At 34.9% G+C, this 20,336-nt stretch overlaps 2 protein-coding genes across 3 annotated transcripts; both read left to right on the top strand.

Annotated features, from left to right (window-relative positions):
* The first annotated feature begins 1,210 nt into the window (after positions 1–1,210).
* Positions 1,211–16,987, top strand: LOC145606250 (anaphase-promoting complex subunit 2-like). Of its 2 annotated transcripts, XR_014105522.1 has the most exons (17): positions 1,211–1,550; positions 2,861–2,935; positions 4,226–4,457; positions 5,035–5,324; positions 6,488–6,559; positions 7,733–7,977; positions 10,027–10,440; positions 10,722–10,923; positions 11,091–11,205; positions 11,291–11,373; positions 12,236–12,355; positions 12,502–12,590; positions 12,665–12,746; positions 14,542–14,730; positions 15,789–15,857; positions 15,944–16,126; positions 16,555–16,987. XR_014105522.1 is itself a non-coding variant. In XM_081662461.1 (16 exons), exons 1-16 carry the CDS (start codon positions 1,320–1,322, stop codon positions 16,064–16,066), a joined length of 2,631 nt encoding a protein of 876 aa, XP_081518587.1. In that variant the 5' UTR covers positions 1,211–1,319; the 3' UTR covers positions 16,067–16,987. The 2 variants fall into 2 exon arrangements, 1 of the variants encoding a protein (XP_081518587.1); XM_081662461.1 differs by having other exon boundaries at positions 15,944–16,987.
* Positions 16,075–19,631, top strand: LOC145563732 (methyltransferase FGSG_00040-like). Its single transcript, XM_081624166.1, has 3 exons — positions 16,075–16,126; positions 16,226–16,263; positions 17,781–19,631. The coding sequence occupies exons 1-3, from the start codon at positions 16,075–16,077 to the stop codon at positions 19,398–19,400; spliced, it is 1,710 nt and encodes a 569-aa protein (XP_081480292.1). The 3' UTR covers positions 19,401–19,631.
* The last annotated feature ends 705 nt before the right edge of the window (positions 19,632–20,336 follow it).

Genomic DNA, 20,336 nt, shown 5'->3' on the forward strand with positions numbered 1-20,336 from the left:
ATGTACCGTTTAATATTTTATTATTATAAAGTTATAAGGTGATTGATATATATATTTTGCGAATAATATGTAAAAAAAATATCAAAAGACCAAACATGAGCACGACATGTCACGACTTTTTGCCAGCTTTATATACGATTCATGTGTTCACTATGAGAGATCTCGTCTCTAAATTTAATATATTTGTTTTCATGCCACTTTATAAGAGTACTTGAAAAATAATACTCCCTTTGTTTTAAATATTTGCTCAATTTCTCCATGCGTTGAGAAAGTAATAAAATTTGGAGGCAGTGGGATAGGTGTAAGAATAAAAAATTGTAAAAACTAAGGGCTTGTTCACATTTACTGAATCGAACTGATTGAAGCTAAACTGAACTGAGATGAAATGAGGGGCCGTTTGGTTGGAGTTAATCATCAAAGGGAATGAGAATTAACTGCCCCCATTTCCTTTGTTGTTGTTTGTTAGCCCATTTTTCCCATTCCCTTTACCCCCTTCATTCCTCCAAATCCCTCTAACTTCATTCCCCACCCCCCTAGGTATTTCCATTCCATTCCCTACCCACCTTCACATCACCACCTTCACACCACCACCGGAAAAGTAGCCTAGACCACCGCCGCCCCTACCCTTACCACCGCCGCCCCTCCTCCGACCACCGCCGACCCTCCCCCGAGCCTCGCCGCCCTCCCCTCCCCCGAAAAAACCTCCCCAAGCCCCGAAAAACCCTAACCCCGATCTCCCTTGACCCCGAAATCCGCCGCCCATCCCTCCCACCACCCTCGAAACCCTAGCGGCTAGTGGAGGAGGTCAAGGCAGTGCAGCAAGGGGTGGTGGTGGCGCGGCGAAGGGGGGGAGTTGTGGAGGAGGTGCGGCAAGTGGGTGGAGTGCCTGTGTGGTGGCCAAAATGGTTGAAAGTGAAGGAGAGTGGTGGTGGTGTGGTGGTTGGACTGGTGGCCTTCACTCCAAAATTGGGGGATTTTCATTCCATTCCATGTCTTGAATATTTTATGAGAGAGAAAATTAGGAATTAAACTGAACTGATTAGAACTGCATTAAACTGAAATTAAGTAAATGTGAACAAACCCTAACAAACAATTGAAATACCTTGTAATGCATGTTTATCTCAATAATAAAACTTTAACGCTTCTCGTCATTCGTAGTTTTGTTCTAGAAGTGGCGCCAAACCTTCAAAACAACTAGAACTCCAGCCATTTCACCATTTTCCCAATTGTTATTCTCTCTCCTCTCCTTAAACCCTAAACCCTCTTTCCCCAATTCAATTATTCATCTTCCCAATCAATTTCAACTTAAATCCTTAAAAATGGAGTCGATTTCACTCTCCGATTGCAATTTTGGAGCCCTAGATTCTCTCTCCTCTGATTCAATTGAAGAAATTCTGGAAAGTTGGAGTTGTTTTTGCTCCACCACTGACGCGATTTTGAACGGCAATGTTGAAGTCGATGTTGAAGATGAGTTTGTCTCTTACGTGCATTCTCTCTGTAATCATGGCCTTCGATCGCTCGTTGAAGATCAATTCTTCCAATCTCTTGAGGTTCTACTTCAATTTCTTTCTTGTAATTTTTCTCACTGTTTCTGCTACTATAAGTTATCATATCTTCCCATTGTTTGAGTTTTTCATTTTAATTTAATTTAATTTATTTATTCACTCCGTATTTTTTGTACATGCTCTTTATTATGATTATTACAGTGTGTTTGTTAACAATGACAATGATTTTTGGTTTTAAGGCGGGTCGAAGGGAGTTTTGGGTGGGGAGGGGAAATGGCATGTACATATGATATTTAGAACATGTATTTGTAATGCTGATAACTCAGACGCGATTTGGGCTTATTGTCTTGCGTAAAAGACCAAGGAAGATGGCTTACTTATAAGTCAATAGGCAGATAGTAGATGAAATGCATAGCAATCTGTTCCATTAAGTATTTACATCTCAAATGAACTGCTATGTTGTTTAGTTCGAGATGACTAGTTTATGAATTGGCAGTGATGAACGAGATGGCTTTATTTTTTTCCCAGTTATTCTCGGTCCTACTTAAGCTGCAAAAGGATTGTATTTTATGAGGTGTAAATCCTTAACAGAACAGATTGCTATGCATTTCTCTCCGTGATTCAAAGGGCTTTAATCTCAGACTCGAGACTTGAGTGTACTTGGAATTTAGATTTGGATGTGTCTAAGGCATTGTTTTGGGTCATTTTTTTTTTTTTTTTTTATAACTCTGGGTTGTGAATATAAAAGTTACGGTTAGCTATTTTGAAAGCTGTTGCCATTTTACTCCTTTTTTTAATTGGTAGATGTCAGTACCGCATTCTCAGTTGATAGATCCTTTAGGTTAAGCATAAGGTGAAAATTGATAAAGGTGAGACTCTTGTACTAAGAATTATAGTCATTATTAATAACATATTGAATAAGGAAAGCCTTAATACTCTAGAGTTTTTGCAACATTGTTATATCTTACCACTAGAATAAAGAACAATAGAACTCATAAAGTTCATATTTGTCAAAATATTGGGGGAAAAAAAAAAAAAAGAAAAAAACTAATTTAACTGAAACTTTTGTATATAGCTTCTCAAGGCATCCTGAAGTTTATCATCCTTTATACTTTGTATTCAATGCCATAAGTTTCCTTTTTTACTATGTTACCCTGAGTTAAGCTTACTAAATAAAACTCAATCATAAAGTGATCGTCACTATAAAAGGCACTCCCACTCTTTCCAAGGTAGAATTATAGTTTAGTTTCTTTATTTTATAAAGCAGAGAGAGTATTTCTCTATTTCAATTTCTTCTTTATTTCAATACAGTTTATATGGATTAATCATTCCAGTATATTAATGTTCTATTACAGGTAACTTTTGAGACAAGAGGTGCTTCAAGATTTTGGCATCATTTTGATGCCTACATCAATGGTTCAATGTTGATGGTGCGTATATCTAAGCTATATACACTTTTGTAGACATCAAGCAAAGAGAATATAGCATCATTAGAATACTAGATTGGAGCATTGATCTTTGTACCAAGCTCTTTCATACATTGAGAATATTCTGATACTGTATATTATTTTTGTACTAAAATCTATAACTGCCAAGGCCTCAACTACTAAATAATAACTTAAATCTCTAAGTACTGTTCTACTATCTAACTTGCATATTTGCAGCCATATATGACTAATTTGAGACAAACTTGATTGCATAAGAACTACTTTGATTTGGTGTAGTCTTGTAAGAAATTCTTGATTTGTTCCACGTGTTTATACATGACAATTTCCACATTATGAAACAATAGTTTCCTTTTATCAGCAACTTTTATCTGCTCCATTATATGTGTTGTCCATTGCACAAAGATGAAGCTACTATCCCTATTGGAGACCTATTGTATACTTCATTCTCTTTTAAATGCAACGTTTTGACTTTTATACTATTTACATCCTCCACTTTGACTAGACTTACTAATTTATAATTAAGGAAAAACCTAGTCATGTGGGATCTTGTTAGGTTCGTCTCGGTTTATATTTTATTAATATCATAATTTTATATTTTTTTCCATATTAGTAATAAAAGATATAAATGATTGGAATAACACATTGGCAAGCATATAATGAGAAGTGTTGAATTTAAAAGAGAACAGAGGAAGTATTTGTTACATGTGCTGCATGGTGGAAAGGGAAAAGATGTGGTAGCTAGTAGGCTACAACCTTTCCTAGGCTTTTGTTATTTAGAAAATAGGCTGTGGTCTCTCCCATGTTTTTATTGCAGAAAGTCAGGTGCATGACATATACATGTTTGTCTTGGTCTTTACAACTCCAACTTATGAGCTTAATTATGTTTGTTAAGCTTTGTTCTCTTAGCCTGAAATAAAGTATTCTAGTCTAAATGTTTTAAAGTCTGGCCTGTTCTGAAATTTTCTAGTTTGATCTAATTGTTTGATTTAACTGTACTTTGACCTTAATTGTACTTCTATGTGTAAGAAAAAACGTTCATCAAGTGGGAATGTGGGATCTTGTTAGATTCGTCTCAATGTATATCTTTCAAATATTAATTTTCATAACCTTTTGAAATCTATGATACATGACAATAAGCAAACAAAATTAAGAATATCTGGTCTGATTTTAATAAGAATAAGTAATAAGAATAGTTGAAGAGAACAAAGCCTTATAAATATAAATTCTAAAACTTAAGCAATTAACCTTATTTTTTTGGCGGGGTGGGGGCAGAATGAAGCGAGTGGTTTAGAGGAAGTACTGTACAAAGCTTTGGAGGAATTATCATTGGTGAAGCGATTCCAGGAGAGAACTCTATTAATGCTTGTTCATAGCCTGGAATCCCACAGAGATAGTACGTTGGATAAAAAACATAGCTCCGATGCAGAAAGAGTGTATCTTCTTTCTAAATACAAGCTAATGGTGTCTTCAGTACTCATGGCTTCAATTCCACGTCAGTTTCCTGGTATGTCTTGCCTGTCACTCTCCTCATAATAAATATTATTCTTAAGATTGGTTTGTGAACTATGGGGTCGTAAGTTGATACCATTAACAACAGTTTAGGGATGCAATGGCTGGTAGATTGATAATTTTATGGTTCAATTGTAATTGACCTAAGCAACCTCAGTGTGGTCTCTATCAATGTGGACCTTTTATCATGTTATTGCTGATTATAGATAGAAATCTACCATTTGTTCTCCAATTGCTTGAGAAGACAAATAATGGCTTCAAATTAATGATCTATAGTTGATTTTTTGAAAATTGTATTCTTCCCTTCTTGGTTTACATATAAAGAAGTAGATTAAATCGCTTCTGATGTGAAAGCTCTTTAATAAGGATGCACAGTTCTATGCACTTCTTAGTTTGTATTTGTCTCTGTGCCAAGTATCTTATTGTATTACTCTGGTGATTAATAAAGAAAATTTTACATATTATTGACCTGGGAGTGGAAGATTTTGACATTCTTTGAAGACTTTGATGCTTCATCGTTTCTTTTATAATGTTGAATATATTGTTGGTGTCTTATGTTTGTGACCACTCAGCAATCTTAAATCAGTATTTTAAGAGAAGGTTGGAAGAGCTAAGTACCCTAATGGATGGGGGCTGCCAGGAAGAACTTCATGATAAAGAGAATATGGATTTGGATGAGAAACGCAAATCATTTTCGGGGGTTGGTGAGATGGATATTGATGAGCACCATAATCGGAAGAAGCTCTCTGAGAACAGTTTATTAGTTAAGAACATTGGAAAGGTGGTTCAAGACCTAAGAAGCTTTGGATTCACATCAATGACTGAGGATGCCTATGCTTCTGCTATCTTTTTGCTACTAAAGGTGAGCAGTTACTACTTTACTGCAACCAACAACAGTAGCTGTCCACTATGCTTATTTAATTACTATCTTTTTTGAAGGGTGTAGGGATTTTTGTCAAAAGAAAAAAAGAACAATTTAATTGAATAACGTCAATCATTGTGGGAATTTGATATCAGGGAAGTATGACTCCTAGGATTTGAGAAGGACAGATAAAAATTATAATTTGATCAATTTTTTGGAAATACTAACCAATGTCAAAATGAAATATCTATAAATGTTTTATAAGTTCTACAGAAGTTATTGATTATTTACAGTAATTTTTGAAAGTGGTACTAGTTCTGACCTCTGACAAGTATGCATCCTACTTCGAGAAGTATGAATTTTTTTATTTCTTTAGCAATAGATAATGTTTAGAATAAATACTGTGAGCTGTATCTAGCTCATCATCTTGCCTTGCCCTGGTCTGTAATTGTCTTTTTGATTTGGCAGAATATTTTATTGCTTATTATACCAAGTCTTCAAAATGAATTCTTTTGTGTACATACTTTCACTTGCATATGAAGTGAGTTGGATCGTTTAAAGAGAGCTATAGTTGTAAAAATATAAGGCATTTTAATATGAATTGATTTGCTATAGAAAATTAGAAAGGTCCTCCTAAAAAAAGAAAAAGAAAAGAAAAAGGGAGATATTAGCTTGAATTTAGATGCAATATTGGCCAATACTGCTTGGTTTGTTGGAGCTAAGAGTAATGCCACTCATGGTTCAGTGACCTGAAGAGTCACTTTACTAATATCTTTATCAACCTATGTTTTCAAACCTTTTTTTTTTATTTGTGATGATCATGATGGCATAACTAAAAACAGTTGATTCTTAACTTCTCTAATTTCTGGTGACCTTGATGACTGATGATCTGACTATAACTATTTTGATCTATTTTATACCAACATTTATACTTTTATTGTACCTTAGAGGTAGTCATCTTTTGTATCTGAATTTTAAAAATGCTTATCAAATCTTGATATAATAGTCCTTTTCAGGTGTTTTCCATCATCTGAATTTTTTTGATGCTGTGCAATATTTGAAGCTGTTTATCCCCAATTGTTTCAGTTCTTGTTCTGCTCTGCTAACTCTAATTCTGTGCTGTACTTGGGTAATTGGCTATTTGTTTTTTGTTTTACTGACAGGATAAAGTTCAAGACTTGGCTGGTGATGATTATAGGAGTTCAGTCCTGGATTCCATCAAATTGTGGATACAGGTAGTTTTCCATAATATTTTCCTGTTGTGAGTGCTCTAATTGTATTATAGTGAATCAGTATATACAGCATTTCTGCTTATCATCCATGGCTTTCCTTTAAATGTCATATTTTGGCGTGTGTAATTAGGTAGTTCAATTTGATTGACATTATAATGGTAAGATTGTTGAGCTTGCTTTATAAGTATCTTACCATAAATGAGTTTGCGTTAGATGCATGTAAGACTATAGTAGAAGAGGAGGGAACCGTGGATGGCAGACAAGGGTAGTGAATGGCAGAAGGTGATTGTTTGAGGGACAATAAATATATCAGGATTTCGTCCATACACCATAGAGTTATGTTGCAAGGGAGGATTAGGACATATTCCAAAGGACCATTAACAAGTCAGGTGATGGTTTGAATATTGTATTGAAGGACAAGAAGCATTAAACAACACAGGTACTGAATGACACCATCAGGAGTAGAAGGGAGCAGGGACTGTGGGGGAAGGAGAGGAAATTATACAAGCAAGAGACCAATGAGGCAATGGTACAATCAAAAGAGTTGGAGGTTATTGATGATGTCTTGTAGAAGGGAAAAGTTCAGCATTATGGAAAACAATTCATGAAACTAGAATATTAATTTCAGCCACATTGTGTCTGGTTTGGAGATACTAAATCCAGTTGACTCCAATGTTATTATCTAATGAGTGCTCATCCTTGCAGTTCCTATATAGCTAGCCATTGAATGTGTAGGGTTTGCACCTTTGCTTTGCCTACGTACTGAGTGTGTTTGAAATTGTACTACATTTTCGACATGTGTTGAAAATGATCGGTTCATTTCAAAAAAAATCATTTCGTTTTGGGGGATCATCAGCTGCAATCGCCTATGCATTATTAATGTTTTGTGTCTGTAGCTGTTTATCAATTGTTTCAGTTTTGACATATTATCTGAGTATTTGATGATTGATTGGTGAACAATATGAATATATAATTATGACACTTGCAAACGTGTCTATATAACATGTATTCTTGGCCCTTGAATGTATTTATGAAATCAGGCATTCATTTATTCAATGCCTTTATAATGACTTGATTATTGTGATAGATCATGGATGGTTTAATATAAGTTAGTGAGTCTTTAATGCGTTAAGTTTTATGGCAGCCTATGGCAATTGATAATGGATATGGTTGCAGGCTGTACCATTCCAATTCTTGCATGCACTCCTTACTTATCTTGGCGATTCTGTCTGCCCTGACAGCCCATCTTACGGTCTCAAGTCACCGTTGGCTTCACATCCATCTTCATTCTATCCTGGTGTGGACACTCCATCTGAAGGTCTCATCAGATGGAAATTGCGGCTAGAGTATTTTGCTTATGAAACATTGCAAGATTTAAGGATAGCCAAATTATTTGATATAATAGTGGATTACCCTGACAGGTATGGTGTTTTACTATTTATTTTTCTAATAATTCTTAGCCCCTTTCTTATATCTGTTTTCCTGGTAGACTGTTTTCCCATGATTTACAAAAGGCATTCTTGTGTAGTTGTGTTGCCAATTGCCATATTACTCCATGCTTTGTGCAATCTTAACTTGACACACATCAACATTGTCCCAAATTCCCATTGTGCTTTGTGCAATGAAGCTTTTTCCAGGTTGTGGTAAGGACGGTTAAATGCAGCTTGTGCATGTTACAATAGAGAGATATTTTACTCAGATCCTTAATTTAAAACACAACCTTATGTATCACAAAATGACAATGAATTAGATGCTCATATGGTGTAATGAACCATCATGATTGTCCATCTTAATCGGAATAGTGATTTTTTATGTATCACAAAATGACAATGAATTAGACGCTCATATGGTGTAATGAACCATCATGATTGTCCATCTTAATCGGAATAGTGATTTTTTTGGCTCAATTGGTAGTGGACAGGTCTCTGTTTAGGATCCATCACAATAATAATAACTGTTATCTACGTAGTATTTTTGTTGCAACCATTTGGTAGGTCACGTGTCTAGTGCGTGACCGATTCCTATCCCAACAATTTTGGTTTTGTTGCAGAAAATCATGCAGCTGGGTCTTTGTCCTTTGAAAAGGCTTGTTAACTGTAAGAAAAAAAAGTACCATCAAAAGAGTCTGGAAAAGACTGGAAAAAAAAAGCAAATAATTTTTATTTATTTTTATTATTATTATTTTTTAATCTTGAAGCAAATTGTTCACCCAAGAGTCCCTTTTCTATTCTTTGTGAGCAGCTCACTCAAGCTGGGTTTTCCCTTTCTATTCTTCACTCTTCAACCTCCTCCTTGCTCTGATGCAAAACTTTCTCCTTTTCTCTGCCCTTTCAGAACTGGTACAGTGATGGTTATCTTTTCCCTGCTAACTGAGTGAGTATGCTTGTGACCTACTTGAACTTCACTCAACTTATTGACTCCACTCAAATTCTACTCGTTAATGAGTCGAGTTGAGCAAGAAGCTGGCACAATGCTTTTGTAGAAACAAGGTGTAGTGGTTTGAACAGAACTCACACGTCTTTATGGGAACTACCCTGTCATATGTCTTGCTGTGGGATGAAGTCATTAAATAACTTTTTCTAGTATCCATGTGGAGTGAGTTGGCTTTAATTTGGGTTTATGGAAGGTTATACTTGTGATAATTTGCATTTTTGTACACTTGATACCACACAAACTATATTCCCTCCCATGTGTGCTTATGTCTTGTGCCATCTTGCAAGTGAGGAGGCAAAAAATCATTTCTTTTTGTTCTGTCTAGTAGCAACTTAACTTGGGAAGATGTTAGTTTGGTACAAAATCATTTACTCTTTGGGATCTTTTGTAGAGAAATATCAGAAGTTTGAAAGAAAAGGGGCGTGGAATTTTGACAAAGGATATACACAACCGGTAGCCCTAAGGGAAGTATAAGAGTCTGAAAGTAGAAGAAACCTTAATCATTAACTGAACATTGACCCATGATTTGGCCATGAATTCCTAAACTAATACAAATTTAGTAATTGTATATATTTAATGCTTATAACTGTCCTTAGGGCTATGTTTAGTAAAGCCATAATTTTTTATTGTGGTAGGATGCTTTAATATCTTTATGTGGGTGCATTGGTGATTGGTTGGAGAGAAATGACAAGATTTCCGTGGTCTTTATTCTTTAATTAATTTATGAGAGCCAGTAGTTTATTTAGCTTCTTTTTGGACTTATCTTTATGGGGCATTTCTTAAGTATCCCTTATCTTTTTGCCAAGATTTCTGGTGGACTACGGATTCAACTATACATTCTATCACTTTTTTGCTGTTGAATGATATTTATTTTCAAACGAAAACTATATATTGCTAGCAACATTTTATGTATGGATCTTTTCTTCCTTCAATAACTTACTCTTCTCCTATGTGATGTGAGTTATACAGCACACATGGAATATTTAATATTGTTATTCATCAGTTTATGTCGTACTAACATCTTTTTGGTGTTGTAGCTCACCAGCTATAGAAGACTTGAAACAGTGTCTTGATTACACTGGGCAACATTCAAAATTAGTTGATTCCTTCATATCTGCTCTGAAGTACCGCTTGCTTACTGCTGGTGCATCAACTAATGATATATTGCACCAATATGTTTCAACTATTAAAGCACTTAGGACAATAGACCCAGCGGGTATATTTCTTGAAGCTGTTGGTGAGCCAATACGAGAATATTTAAGGGGAAGAAAAGACACCATAAAATGCATTGTAACCATGTTGACTGATGGAAGTGGTGGAAATGCAAGTTCTGGCAATGCAGGGGACAGTCTCCTTGAAGAGTTGAATAGAGACGAGGAAAATCAAGACATTATTGATCTTGATGATGATTTTAATACTGATGACAAGCAAGCATGGCTTAATGCTCAACGGTATGTACATCTTAAAGTGGGATGACCTTCCTGTTTAATTTTTGTAAGCTTAGTGGCTAATAAGTATCCTTGCATGATATTCATGCCGTCGAGATAGCACATATTAGAAACCGATTTCAGGGTTTATTTCTTATTAATTTCTGCAAGTAATGTAGATAGTTAGATACTATGAAATAATTGAATGCTTATAGTTACTCAGACCTTTAAGTCGCGGTCCATCTTTCTTTCCTTTCTTCTCTCTCTCTGTGTATGTGTGTTTACAGAATTGTTTTTTGTTTCAGTTGGGAACCAGATCCTGTGGAGGCTGATCCTTTGAAGGGTAGTAGGAGCAGAAGGAAAGTTGATGTACTTGGAATGATTGTTGGGATAATTGGGTCAAAGGATCAGCTTGTTAATGAATATCGTGTTATGCTGGCTGAAAAGCTTTTGAACAAGTCTGACTATGATATTGACTCAGAGATACGGACACTGGAACTCCTTAAGGTTGGTAGTTGTAGTATTGATGATGCTGTGCATGATATTCATTGTGATTGATGGGCGTTACTACCCAATAAATTATAATTTTGAAAAGCAACTGGAAACTGATTTCACTTGGCCGCTGATTCTCACATGACATTGCTGATGTCTTGTTCACTTTTCCTGTTGGTTAGATACATTTTGGGGAGAGCAGCATGCAAAAGTGTGAGATAATGCTTAATGATCTGATTGATTCCAAGAGAACTAACAGCAATATAAAAAAAACCTTACCCAAGTCATCTCAAGCCGGTAACCCTAAAACTTCTATCTTTTCCGAGAGTAGCTACTAGCTATGTTTAAATTGGGAATTTTATTTACTGAAGTTTTGTTGTAGAAGGTGAGGCGGGAAAATCTGAGTTTTCGCTTGATGCTCTTGCTGCAACAATAATATCAGCAAATTTTTGGCCTCCAATCCAGGTATGCTTCTCTGCTTCAATGGTTGCTTGATGTCTGGTAAGACGAGATTTCAGTCAAGGGTGATAGCCTTGATGTCTGGTAAGGGAGAGGGCCAGACAAGTGTGTGTATTTTAATCTGTGGTCCTAATAAGACTTAGAGGTGTCTTATAACTGCCCGAAACATGCTACACCATTTTCTATCTGGGTGAGACATGAAGAGGTCAGATACTCAGATTTGGATAGCCCTACCCTGCAACTGCAAATAGGCTGTTCCATAGAAACTTGATTGGAAAGACAACCACTACTTATACAACAAAAAGTATTGGATAATCTAGTCCATTAGTGAGAATGGGAAAACCTTTTCTGGCCTTAAAGATATACTTCCTCTGTTTTTTTTAGTTGACACCTTTCTATTATCACGCTTGCCAACGCATGTTTCTAACGATTAATATGTTTAATTATCAACATTGTAAAATTATAAAAAGTGGATATTAATAAAATATACATTGAAAAGATTCAAATAAGATCCCACGTGAATATGTTTTATCGTATCTATAAACCACAAAAACGAGTCAAAGCGTGTTGTGTGAATAGTGTAAAAGTCAAACGGTGTCAACTAAAAAAAACGGAGGAAGTATGTATCAAATTGAAAATTCCCTAATTAGTATGAATTGGTTTTCTTAGAAGCGGAAATATGGAGATTTTAATATTGATGTGTTTGGTCAAGATTTTGCTTCTGGACCCTAAAAAGCTTGGCCTAATAAATATTCTGTGCATTTGAAAAATTTGTCAGAAGCAAGTGCCTGAAACACTTATTGTTGTAACATTTCTTGCTTTATCTTTTGCTCCTCACTTTTAACACAGCATGACAAATCAATGGCAGGATGAGCCCGTTAATCTACCAGGGTCAGTGGATACGCTTTTATCAGATTATGCAAAAAGGTTTCATGAAATTAAAACACCTCGCAAGCTATTATGGAAGAAGAACCTTGGTGTTGTCAAGGTTTGTCTGTTTAAGCTCAACTACATGCATGATTTTCTGTCAAATAGTGCTTTACTTGTTTTATCACTATGCCGAGCTCTATTTTCCTTATTCTCTTTTATATTCTCCATCTTATTATGTCTGTTTTGGTTTATTCTCTGTTATAGCTGGAATTGCAATTTGAAGATAAAGCTGTCCAATTTTCAGTAACCCCACTTCTTGCCTCTATCATCATGCAATTTCAGGACCAAACTCGGTAAGTGCCAGATTCGTATTGTATCTTTTACACTTGTTTTTGTCAGTGTGTAATGCTTTCATGCTCATGTTTAGTTGGACTTCCAAGGATCTTGCAGCTGCCGTTGGGGTGCCTATTGACATTCTTAACCGAAGGATAAACTTTTGGATCAGCAAGGTAAGAAATTCTCGGAAGATAGATACAAAATATCTGGATGAGCTATGTAAATTCTGATGCTATGTCGTTCCCTCTGTCAACAAGAGATATCTACTTTGGGTTATATAACTTCCTAGAATAATTATCTGTACTTGTAGTTGGAGTCTATTACTCCTTACTTCTGCATTGATCTCCCCAGGAAGGGCTGACACTTTTCATCCCTTACAAGTAGTCTTCATTGACTAAACACTCAGGTTAAAAAGGACAATTATTCAATAAATGCTTTGCTGGAAAAGTTGATGTGTCTAATCTTATGTAGGTAGTTGATTTAATAACTGATATTTGACACTGTGCTGATAATATATGAAGGGCATTGTAGGCAAAATCCTAAAAATGCTGTACGTGGTTTTTTTTTTTTTTTTTTTTTTTTTTTTTTTTTTTTTTTTTTTTTGACACACTGTACGTGGATTATTATCTAGGACATAATTTGGCATGGATTATCTTTCAAAATAAGTAGGAATATTTATGATGGGATGAAGAGGGTCCCCTTAATTACAGAGTGTATACTTTCCATTTTCTGATTAAATCATTGCGTACATATTGTAAATTAAATTTTTAACATTTAGTGTGTCTGCTATTAGAGGTGAGCAAAAAATCAAGGTATCCAAATCAGAACCAAAACCTGTTAGGAACCCTAAGTTCTGGTTCCAAACCCTGGACAAGAGTTTATGTTTCCGGGTAATAAAATTGAGAACCGGTTCTGGTTTAAGTTCTCAATAACTTGTAGGGTACCCTATCGATATAGTTTTCAATACCGGGTACCCAGATTGAAGCCAGAACCTGATTAAAAAATATATATATATATATATCACTTAAGGGCAAATCATACACAAGTTCAAGCCGTTGTTTGTTGATTTGTTAAAAATATAAATAGAGATTGAAGTTAAAAATATGTTTATTCAATTTGCTAGACAATTATTGTTGGTTTGTTGTGCTTGTGACTTGTAACTTTGTGACCATCCAGATTTTTTAAAAATAATTTTGCGAAAATTTATTATTAAAAAAGGTTACTCGAAACCCGTTCTCATTTTCTAGGAAGTTGTCCAATAGGTTCCGGTTCCGGTTCCCATTTTTAGAAACTTGTTGCAACAAGTTTTGGTAATGTAATAGACTAACCTAAGGAGGGGCTATATTGGTAATCCAGTATTATTAGGTTAGAGTCTTTAGCTTTAGTATAAATAGAGAGAAGGGGAAAAAAGGAAAAGTTAGGCAGAATTTGGGAATAAATTCTTAGAGTTGTGACTTTAAGTCAGTATGGAGTGGTGACCTAAAGTCATTAATAGGGATTGAAATTCTAAAGTTGCTAGCTTGTACAAATCCCTGCTTTTCTATATTTTCAATCAAAGATTTGATGTTTTCCTTCTGTATTCTGTGTTAATGGTGTGTGTGGTGGTCCAGCAAGCACGAATCTATCACACAGTTCTGGTTCTAAGAAATATGACAGGGTACCCTGTTATGCTCACCCCTATTTGCTATTGTGAAGTAATATTTATTTTTTAATAATATCTTTAAAAGGGTGATCTATTTAAATTATATCCATGGCTATGCAGCATTAACTGTATTATGCTCAGATTTCCAGTGGTTCCTCTCCTTGTCATAGTTTTGGTTTTCTGATTCTTTGAGTGCAAATGAGCACAACTTAAGGTAGATGCTAAATGAATTGTATTTAACTAAAATATTTTTATTTGAACTAAAATAAAATGGGATTGATTATATGCTGTAAAGCATTTCTTATTCCCTTTTTTGTTTCTTCTAGGGAGTTCTTGCAGAATCAGCTGGACAAGATACCAATGATCACATATTTTCACTTATGGAAGGGGCTGACTCTAACCGTACTGGTACTCATGGGGGCAGTAATGATGAACATCTTATGGGTGATGAAGAAGGTGACAGATCACTAGCATCTGTTGAGGATCAATTACTTAAAGAAATGACAATCTATGAGGTATGGCATTTGAAAGTATATGTAGCAGACTAGCACTAGTAAGAGTATTTTTGGTAGACTAATAGTTTTATTTGATCTGGTAAACTACTTGCATTGTTGATTGCATGAAGTTCTGGTTCTCTGTCTTCAATATATTGCTCTTGGGAGCTGTTCAAACTTTATAGTTTGGTATCATCTAGTACTTAGTGAATACACTTTATATCATCTTTTACCTGAATTGCAGAATCAGATTTTTCACTTGCTTGCTAATTTTTTGTTTCAAAATCCTTGAAGGATCTTAAGAGAAGGTGCATCTTATGTTAGTTGTTTGAGATTGGTGTGTGCTTGTTGCTAGCAACTAGAACTACTTTTCATGATGACTTAAGATCTAGTTATGTAACCTGTTGAAAATTATTTGTAATATGATCCCTGTTTTTGTCTTGAAATATACGTGTCTGTATCTTATTGCATGGGTTAAATTTGTTGTTAAACAACTTTGAAATATGGCAACTTTTGAAATGGGCTGAGTAATTTCTGAGGTCAACGAGTAAGACAGGGCATATCATTCAATATCCTGAACTAATTGTTAAATGCTTCCTTGGTGCATAGATGTTTGTTTATCTTTGACACAAAAAAAAAAAAAAAAAAAAAAAAAAAACCGATATGACACGTATGTCATTTCTATTAGAACCTCACAGTATGAGCTATGTATCAGATACGTCACATACAAAACACTATGGGCTCTGAATTCTAATTTCTAAATGCCTGCATCTTTTTTTTAATGCAAGCTATCATTCGAAACATCATACATGATAAGAGTTTAATCTGGTCTTTAATAAAAGCATTGCAATAGCTAGCCCATTAATACTCATTCCAGCTGTTGATGTTGCTTCTTATTGTATATGCCCGTTGTATAGAACACACTATTATTTTCACTGTCTACATGGTGTCTTCATAGGTTGGTAGAGAAAAATGCTTTGTATATGCTTGAATTTTTGTACTATACAAACTATTTGTTTCCCTATTGACATGGATTTGCTTTGGCTTTGATACCTGATTCCTTCTCCAAATTGTTGCAGAAATTTATCTTGGGGATGCTGACTAACTTTGGCAGTATGGCATTGGATCGGATTCACAACACTTTAAAGGTAAAATTTATGGTCGTTGAAGCTTCATTATTTTGTACATTTGTGCCATTTTGTGCCAAGAAAATCAAGGGAGAATATTGCTGCAGATGTTTTGTGTTGCTGATCCTTCGTATGATAAATCACTCCAACAACTCCAGAGCTTCTTAGCCGGTCTCGTTTCAGAAGAGAAGTTGGAACTAAGGGATGGAATGTATGTCTTGAAGAAATGATCAACGTCATGGGCAACTGTATTGTTCCTTCTGTTATACAAGTAGGATTGAGTAAAAAAGGTAAGTATCTTGATTATTGTTAGCATTATAGGTGTGGCTCAGGAGAAAATATGTCTAATTTTTCTCATTTGCTGCCTTTGATCTCATCACTTGTATTAGTTGTATATGGTTATGCATATGCTTTAGATGTGTATAAAGTAAGACCGCGTTAGGATAAAGGGTGAAAAGCGGTAAATGTGGTAGTAAGAAATAACATTCTTTAATTTGTAGTCCTTAATTCAAAATGGAAGTATGAAGAGATTTTGGAATAGCCCAAATAACTTTATTATCTTTGTTTTGAGTAATTCTAGAAAATTTGGCCGTGGAATGCTGATCATTTAAAAATTTGGTCTGACTGAATGAGCATACCTTTCTGAGGGAGAGACATGATTATGCAAATGTTGGAAGTTGCAATGTGACCATGGATACATTTTTACTTCTTTGGTTAGGACTTAGGAGTACATTCTGCGGCCGCTTTTGAAGGATTGTAAATTATCAATATTGAGGCGAGAAGAAAAGGCCAAACTTGCATATATGCACCTTTCTTGTACATTCAGTGGCAAATATTTCTGTACCTGTAATTCTGTACTCTATGTAAGGTTCATTGTAAATATTCAGAAGTTGTAATGTTCGAAGTCTTTGAAAATTAACTTCATGTGCTTTATAAGTGCGTAATTGTTGCTGTATTTTTTTATTTTTTTTTCCTATTTGACGAGGGACTTGTTGCTGTTTTTGAAGTGCTAAATGAACACATTCATACCTCCTAGCTTGCTAGTTGCTATGAGTATATAAGAATGGGAAATGATACCCCGATACCTCCATTTGTTATTACATACTTCTCCTTTTTTTTTTTTTTCAACACAACCCTTTGGCACGTCATTTGATAAAGTGATTAGGGACTAAGTAAACAGACGAATTAAAATATAAAATTTAATTGTAGCAAGTAGCAACGTATCACTTTCTTCTTATCGAAAGTACAATTTTATGATTAATTTGTCCACTTACTTAATTTAATATCTTAAAAGTACGTACCAAAGTGGTGTGTTACAAGTAAATAAAAACTGAGGCATTGATTGTGAATAAAAGGTACACATATAATTTGAAAATGTTTGCATTGAAATATGCTGATTACGTAATACCCGGTTTTCATTTTTTTTTTGGACGAAGAAAACCCGAAAATAAAGAAGCTTAAAACCCTTATTCGCTTTTCTCTCTCTAATCCGGCTTTGAATGTGTTTTTGTTGTTGTTTACACCTTTCACTAAAAGCTTTATTACTTCTACAAGGCTGCAAGCCACAACCCCAATTAAAACTAAACAAAACAAGTAAGATGCTTAGCTGACTCAAAATAAACTAAAATAAAACACATTTTGCTGAAAGCTGAATTCGCAACAATTTCAATGGATATTGAAACAGAGAAAGTAATTTTCATAAAGCAAAATAATTAAAACAAAAAAAAAGACATTCAATAGTTCTTCCAAAAAAAAAAAAATCAAGACATTCAATTATAATATTATAAAGGTTTATTAGTGTAGCCGTTAGCCGTTAGCCGTTACGAAGCAATTCGCATTTATTTTGATAAAAAGAAAAAAGAAACCAAAATATTCTGAAGATGACCGTTACATTTACCCGCAATTCAAATTCACCAAAAACCCAATTCACCCAGATAGAATTAGATTTCCACAAAATTACAGAAACCAAAAATGGAAGAAGAAACAACATTACAGCAACTCAGATCCAAAGCCACTGAACTTCTACTAAGAGAAGATTGGAATGAATCAATCAAAGTTTACTCCAAATTCATCCCTCTTTGCCAACAACAAATTTCAAACACTAATCAACAATCAGACATTTCAAAACTCCAGAAATCCCTCTGTTTATCCCTCTCAAATCGAGCCGAAGCCCGGTTTCGATTAAGGGATTTCGAGGAAGCCCTCAAAGATTGTGATGAAGCGCTTCAAATTGACAATACCCATTTCAAAACCCTTGTTTGTAAAGGTAAAATCTTGCTCAATCTTAATAGATACTCTTTGGCTTTGGATTGTTTTAAAGGGATTTTGGGTCTTGAATCACAACAGTGTAATGGGAATTTAGAGATGTTAAATGGGTTTGTTGAGAAATGTAAGAAGCTTGATTATTTGTCAAGAACTGGTAATTTTGATGTTTCTGATTGGGTTTCTGGTGGGTTTTCTGGGGTTTGTCCTGAACTTGGTGAATTTGTTGGTAATGTTGAGATTAAAAGGTCTGAAATTAGTGGAAGAGGTTTGTTTTCTACTAAAAATATTGATGTTGGAAATTTGATTTTGGTTACTAAAGCTGTTGCTACTGAAAGATGTATTTTACCAAAATGTAGTAATGGGGTTTTGGGTGAAAATGCTCAATTGGTTATGTGGAAGAATTTCATTGATAAGGTTAACAAATCGGCCTCGAAATGTCCCAAAATCCGTCATTTGATTAGTACATTGTCTATTGGTGAGAATGAGGATGATCTTGAAGTACCTGATATTTGTCTCTTTAAGCCTGAAACTGAAGGGGTGAATTTCCCAACTGAAGACCTTGATGTAGACAAGATTTTGAGTGTACTTGATGTGAATTCGCTTGTTGAAGAGGCGGTTTCGAGCAAAGTCCTAGGGAAGAATAGTGATTATTATGGTGTAGGCTTATGGTTGCTCCCTTGTTTGATCAACCATTCTTGTAGTCCTAATGCAAGGCGTTTGCACATTGGTGATTATGTGGTTGTTCTTGCTTCTAGGGTAGTGAAGGCAGGGGAAGAGATCACATTTGCTTACTATGATGTTCTTTCTCCATTTAGCAAGAGGAAAGAAATGGCCAAAACATGGGGCTTCCAATGTGAGTGTAAGAGGTGCAAATACGAGGAAGAAATGCAATCCAAACCCGAGATTGGAGAGATTGAGAAAGGGCTCGAACGAGGAGTGGATGTTGGTTGTGCCATTTTTCGGTTAGAGGAATGTATGAGGAGGTGGGTAATGAGAGGAAAAGAGAAGGGTTACTTTCGAGCATCGTTTTGGAAGGCATTTTCTGAGGCTTATGAATCAGAGAAGACTGTAAGGAGGTGGGGGAGGAAGATACCGGCATTAGAGCCGATTGTGGACAGCTTAGTTGAAGCAGTTGGAGGTGATGAAAGGGTACTCAAAGTGCTTGTTAGGAAGCTGAAGAAAAGTGGTAATGGATTTGCAGAAATGGAAAGGGCAATCAAGTTAGGAAGAGGTGTTTATGGTAAGATTGTGAAGAAACAAGCTCTAAGAATTCTTCTTGAACTTGGAGTTCATGAATAAGAATGAATGCTCTACTAACTTAGTAGCATGCTTAATTTTGTTAATTCATTCTTCTGCTATAATTTTTTTAGTGGAGAAAGATTAACATGTTATGTTTTAAGAGATTTTTAGCTTAAATCTTTTCATGTCTTGAACAATTTGTTAGTGGCAATCAAGACAATTATCTTTGTCTAGTGCTCTAATAGTTTCTGGTGTTTGCATTATTTTAGATATGACTGTATGAGCATTAGTTTACACCCAAGATTTGTGTAAGCAGAGGAATATTTGGACTATAGTCTATACTTGGCTTATTTGAATACAGATTGGCTTACTGTTTGCTTACATAAATTTCTAGAATTAAAAGTATAATTTTTTCAATTCAACTATGGTCTTGATGATTTGTTGATTTGTTTGGTGTAAATGAATCGAATTTGAGGGAAACACAACTGTTATGGTCAATTTGATAGATGGTAAAAATAATTTGGTCTAGTGATTATGTTTCTATTATAATTTTGAGATATGAGTTCCCAATGACTCCTCTAGACTATTTGTCTAAGATGGAATTGTATGAAATTGGATTGAAAGAAGGAAAAATACATTTTTAGGGATGGAATTGTATAGTCAGACTAATACGAGCTAAGGTTTTCAACAAGTTGTAATACAAGCATACTCGAAAAAATAATTTGCTTTGTTGATTATGTTTCTATTTATAAGAGATACGAGGATTTGACGACTCCTCTAGACTTTTTGTGTAAGAATCTAAGAGAAAATTGTATGAAAAGAAACACTTTTAGAGGTGGAATTGTATAGTCATTCTAAGTATGAGCTCAAGTTTTCCAACAAGATGCAATATAAGCATATTTGGAAAAATAATTTGCTCTAGTAATTATATTTCTATATGAGATCCAATAACAACTCTAGACTTTTTGTGTAAGATTCGCCATATGTTACGTTTAC

The sequence above is a fragment of the Chenopodium album genome, chromosome 1 (assembly GCF_948465745.1).
Source record: "Chenopodium album chromosome 1, dcCheAlbu1.1, whole genome shotgun sequence".
Classification (NCBI taxonomy): domain Eukaryota; kingdom Viridiplantae; phylum Streptophyta; class Magnoliopsida; order Caryophyllales; family Amaranthaceae; genus Chenopodium; species Chenopodium album.

Coding starts and splice junctions, on each gene's coding strand:
- LOC145606250 (XM_081662461.1), top strand. CDS start 1,320: ATGGAGTCGATTTCACTCTCCGATTGCAATTTTGGAGCCCTAGATTCT. Junction 4,458..5,034: donor AATTCCACGTCAGTTTCCTG/GTATGTCTTGCC, acceptor GTGACCACTCAG/CAATCTTAAATCAGTATTTT. Junction 11,374..12,235: donor ATTTTTGGCCTCCAATCCAG/GTATGCTTCTCT, acceptor AATCAATGGCAG/GATGAGCCCGTTAATCTACC.
- LOC145563732 (XM_081624166.1), top strand. CDS start 16,075: ATGGGCAACTGTATTGTTCCTTCTGTTATACAAGTAGGATTGAGTAAA. Junction 16,127..16,225: donor AGTAGGATTGAGTAAAAAAG/GTAAGTATCTTG, acceptor CACTTGTATTAG/TTGTATATGGTTATGCATAT. Junction 16,264..17,780: donor ATGCTTTAGATGTGTATAAA/GTAAGACCGCGT, acceptor AGATAGAATTAG/ATTTCCACAAAATTACAGAA.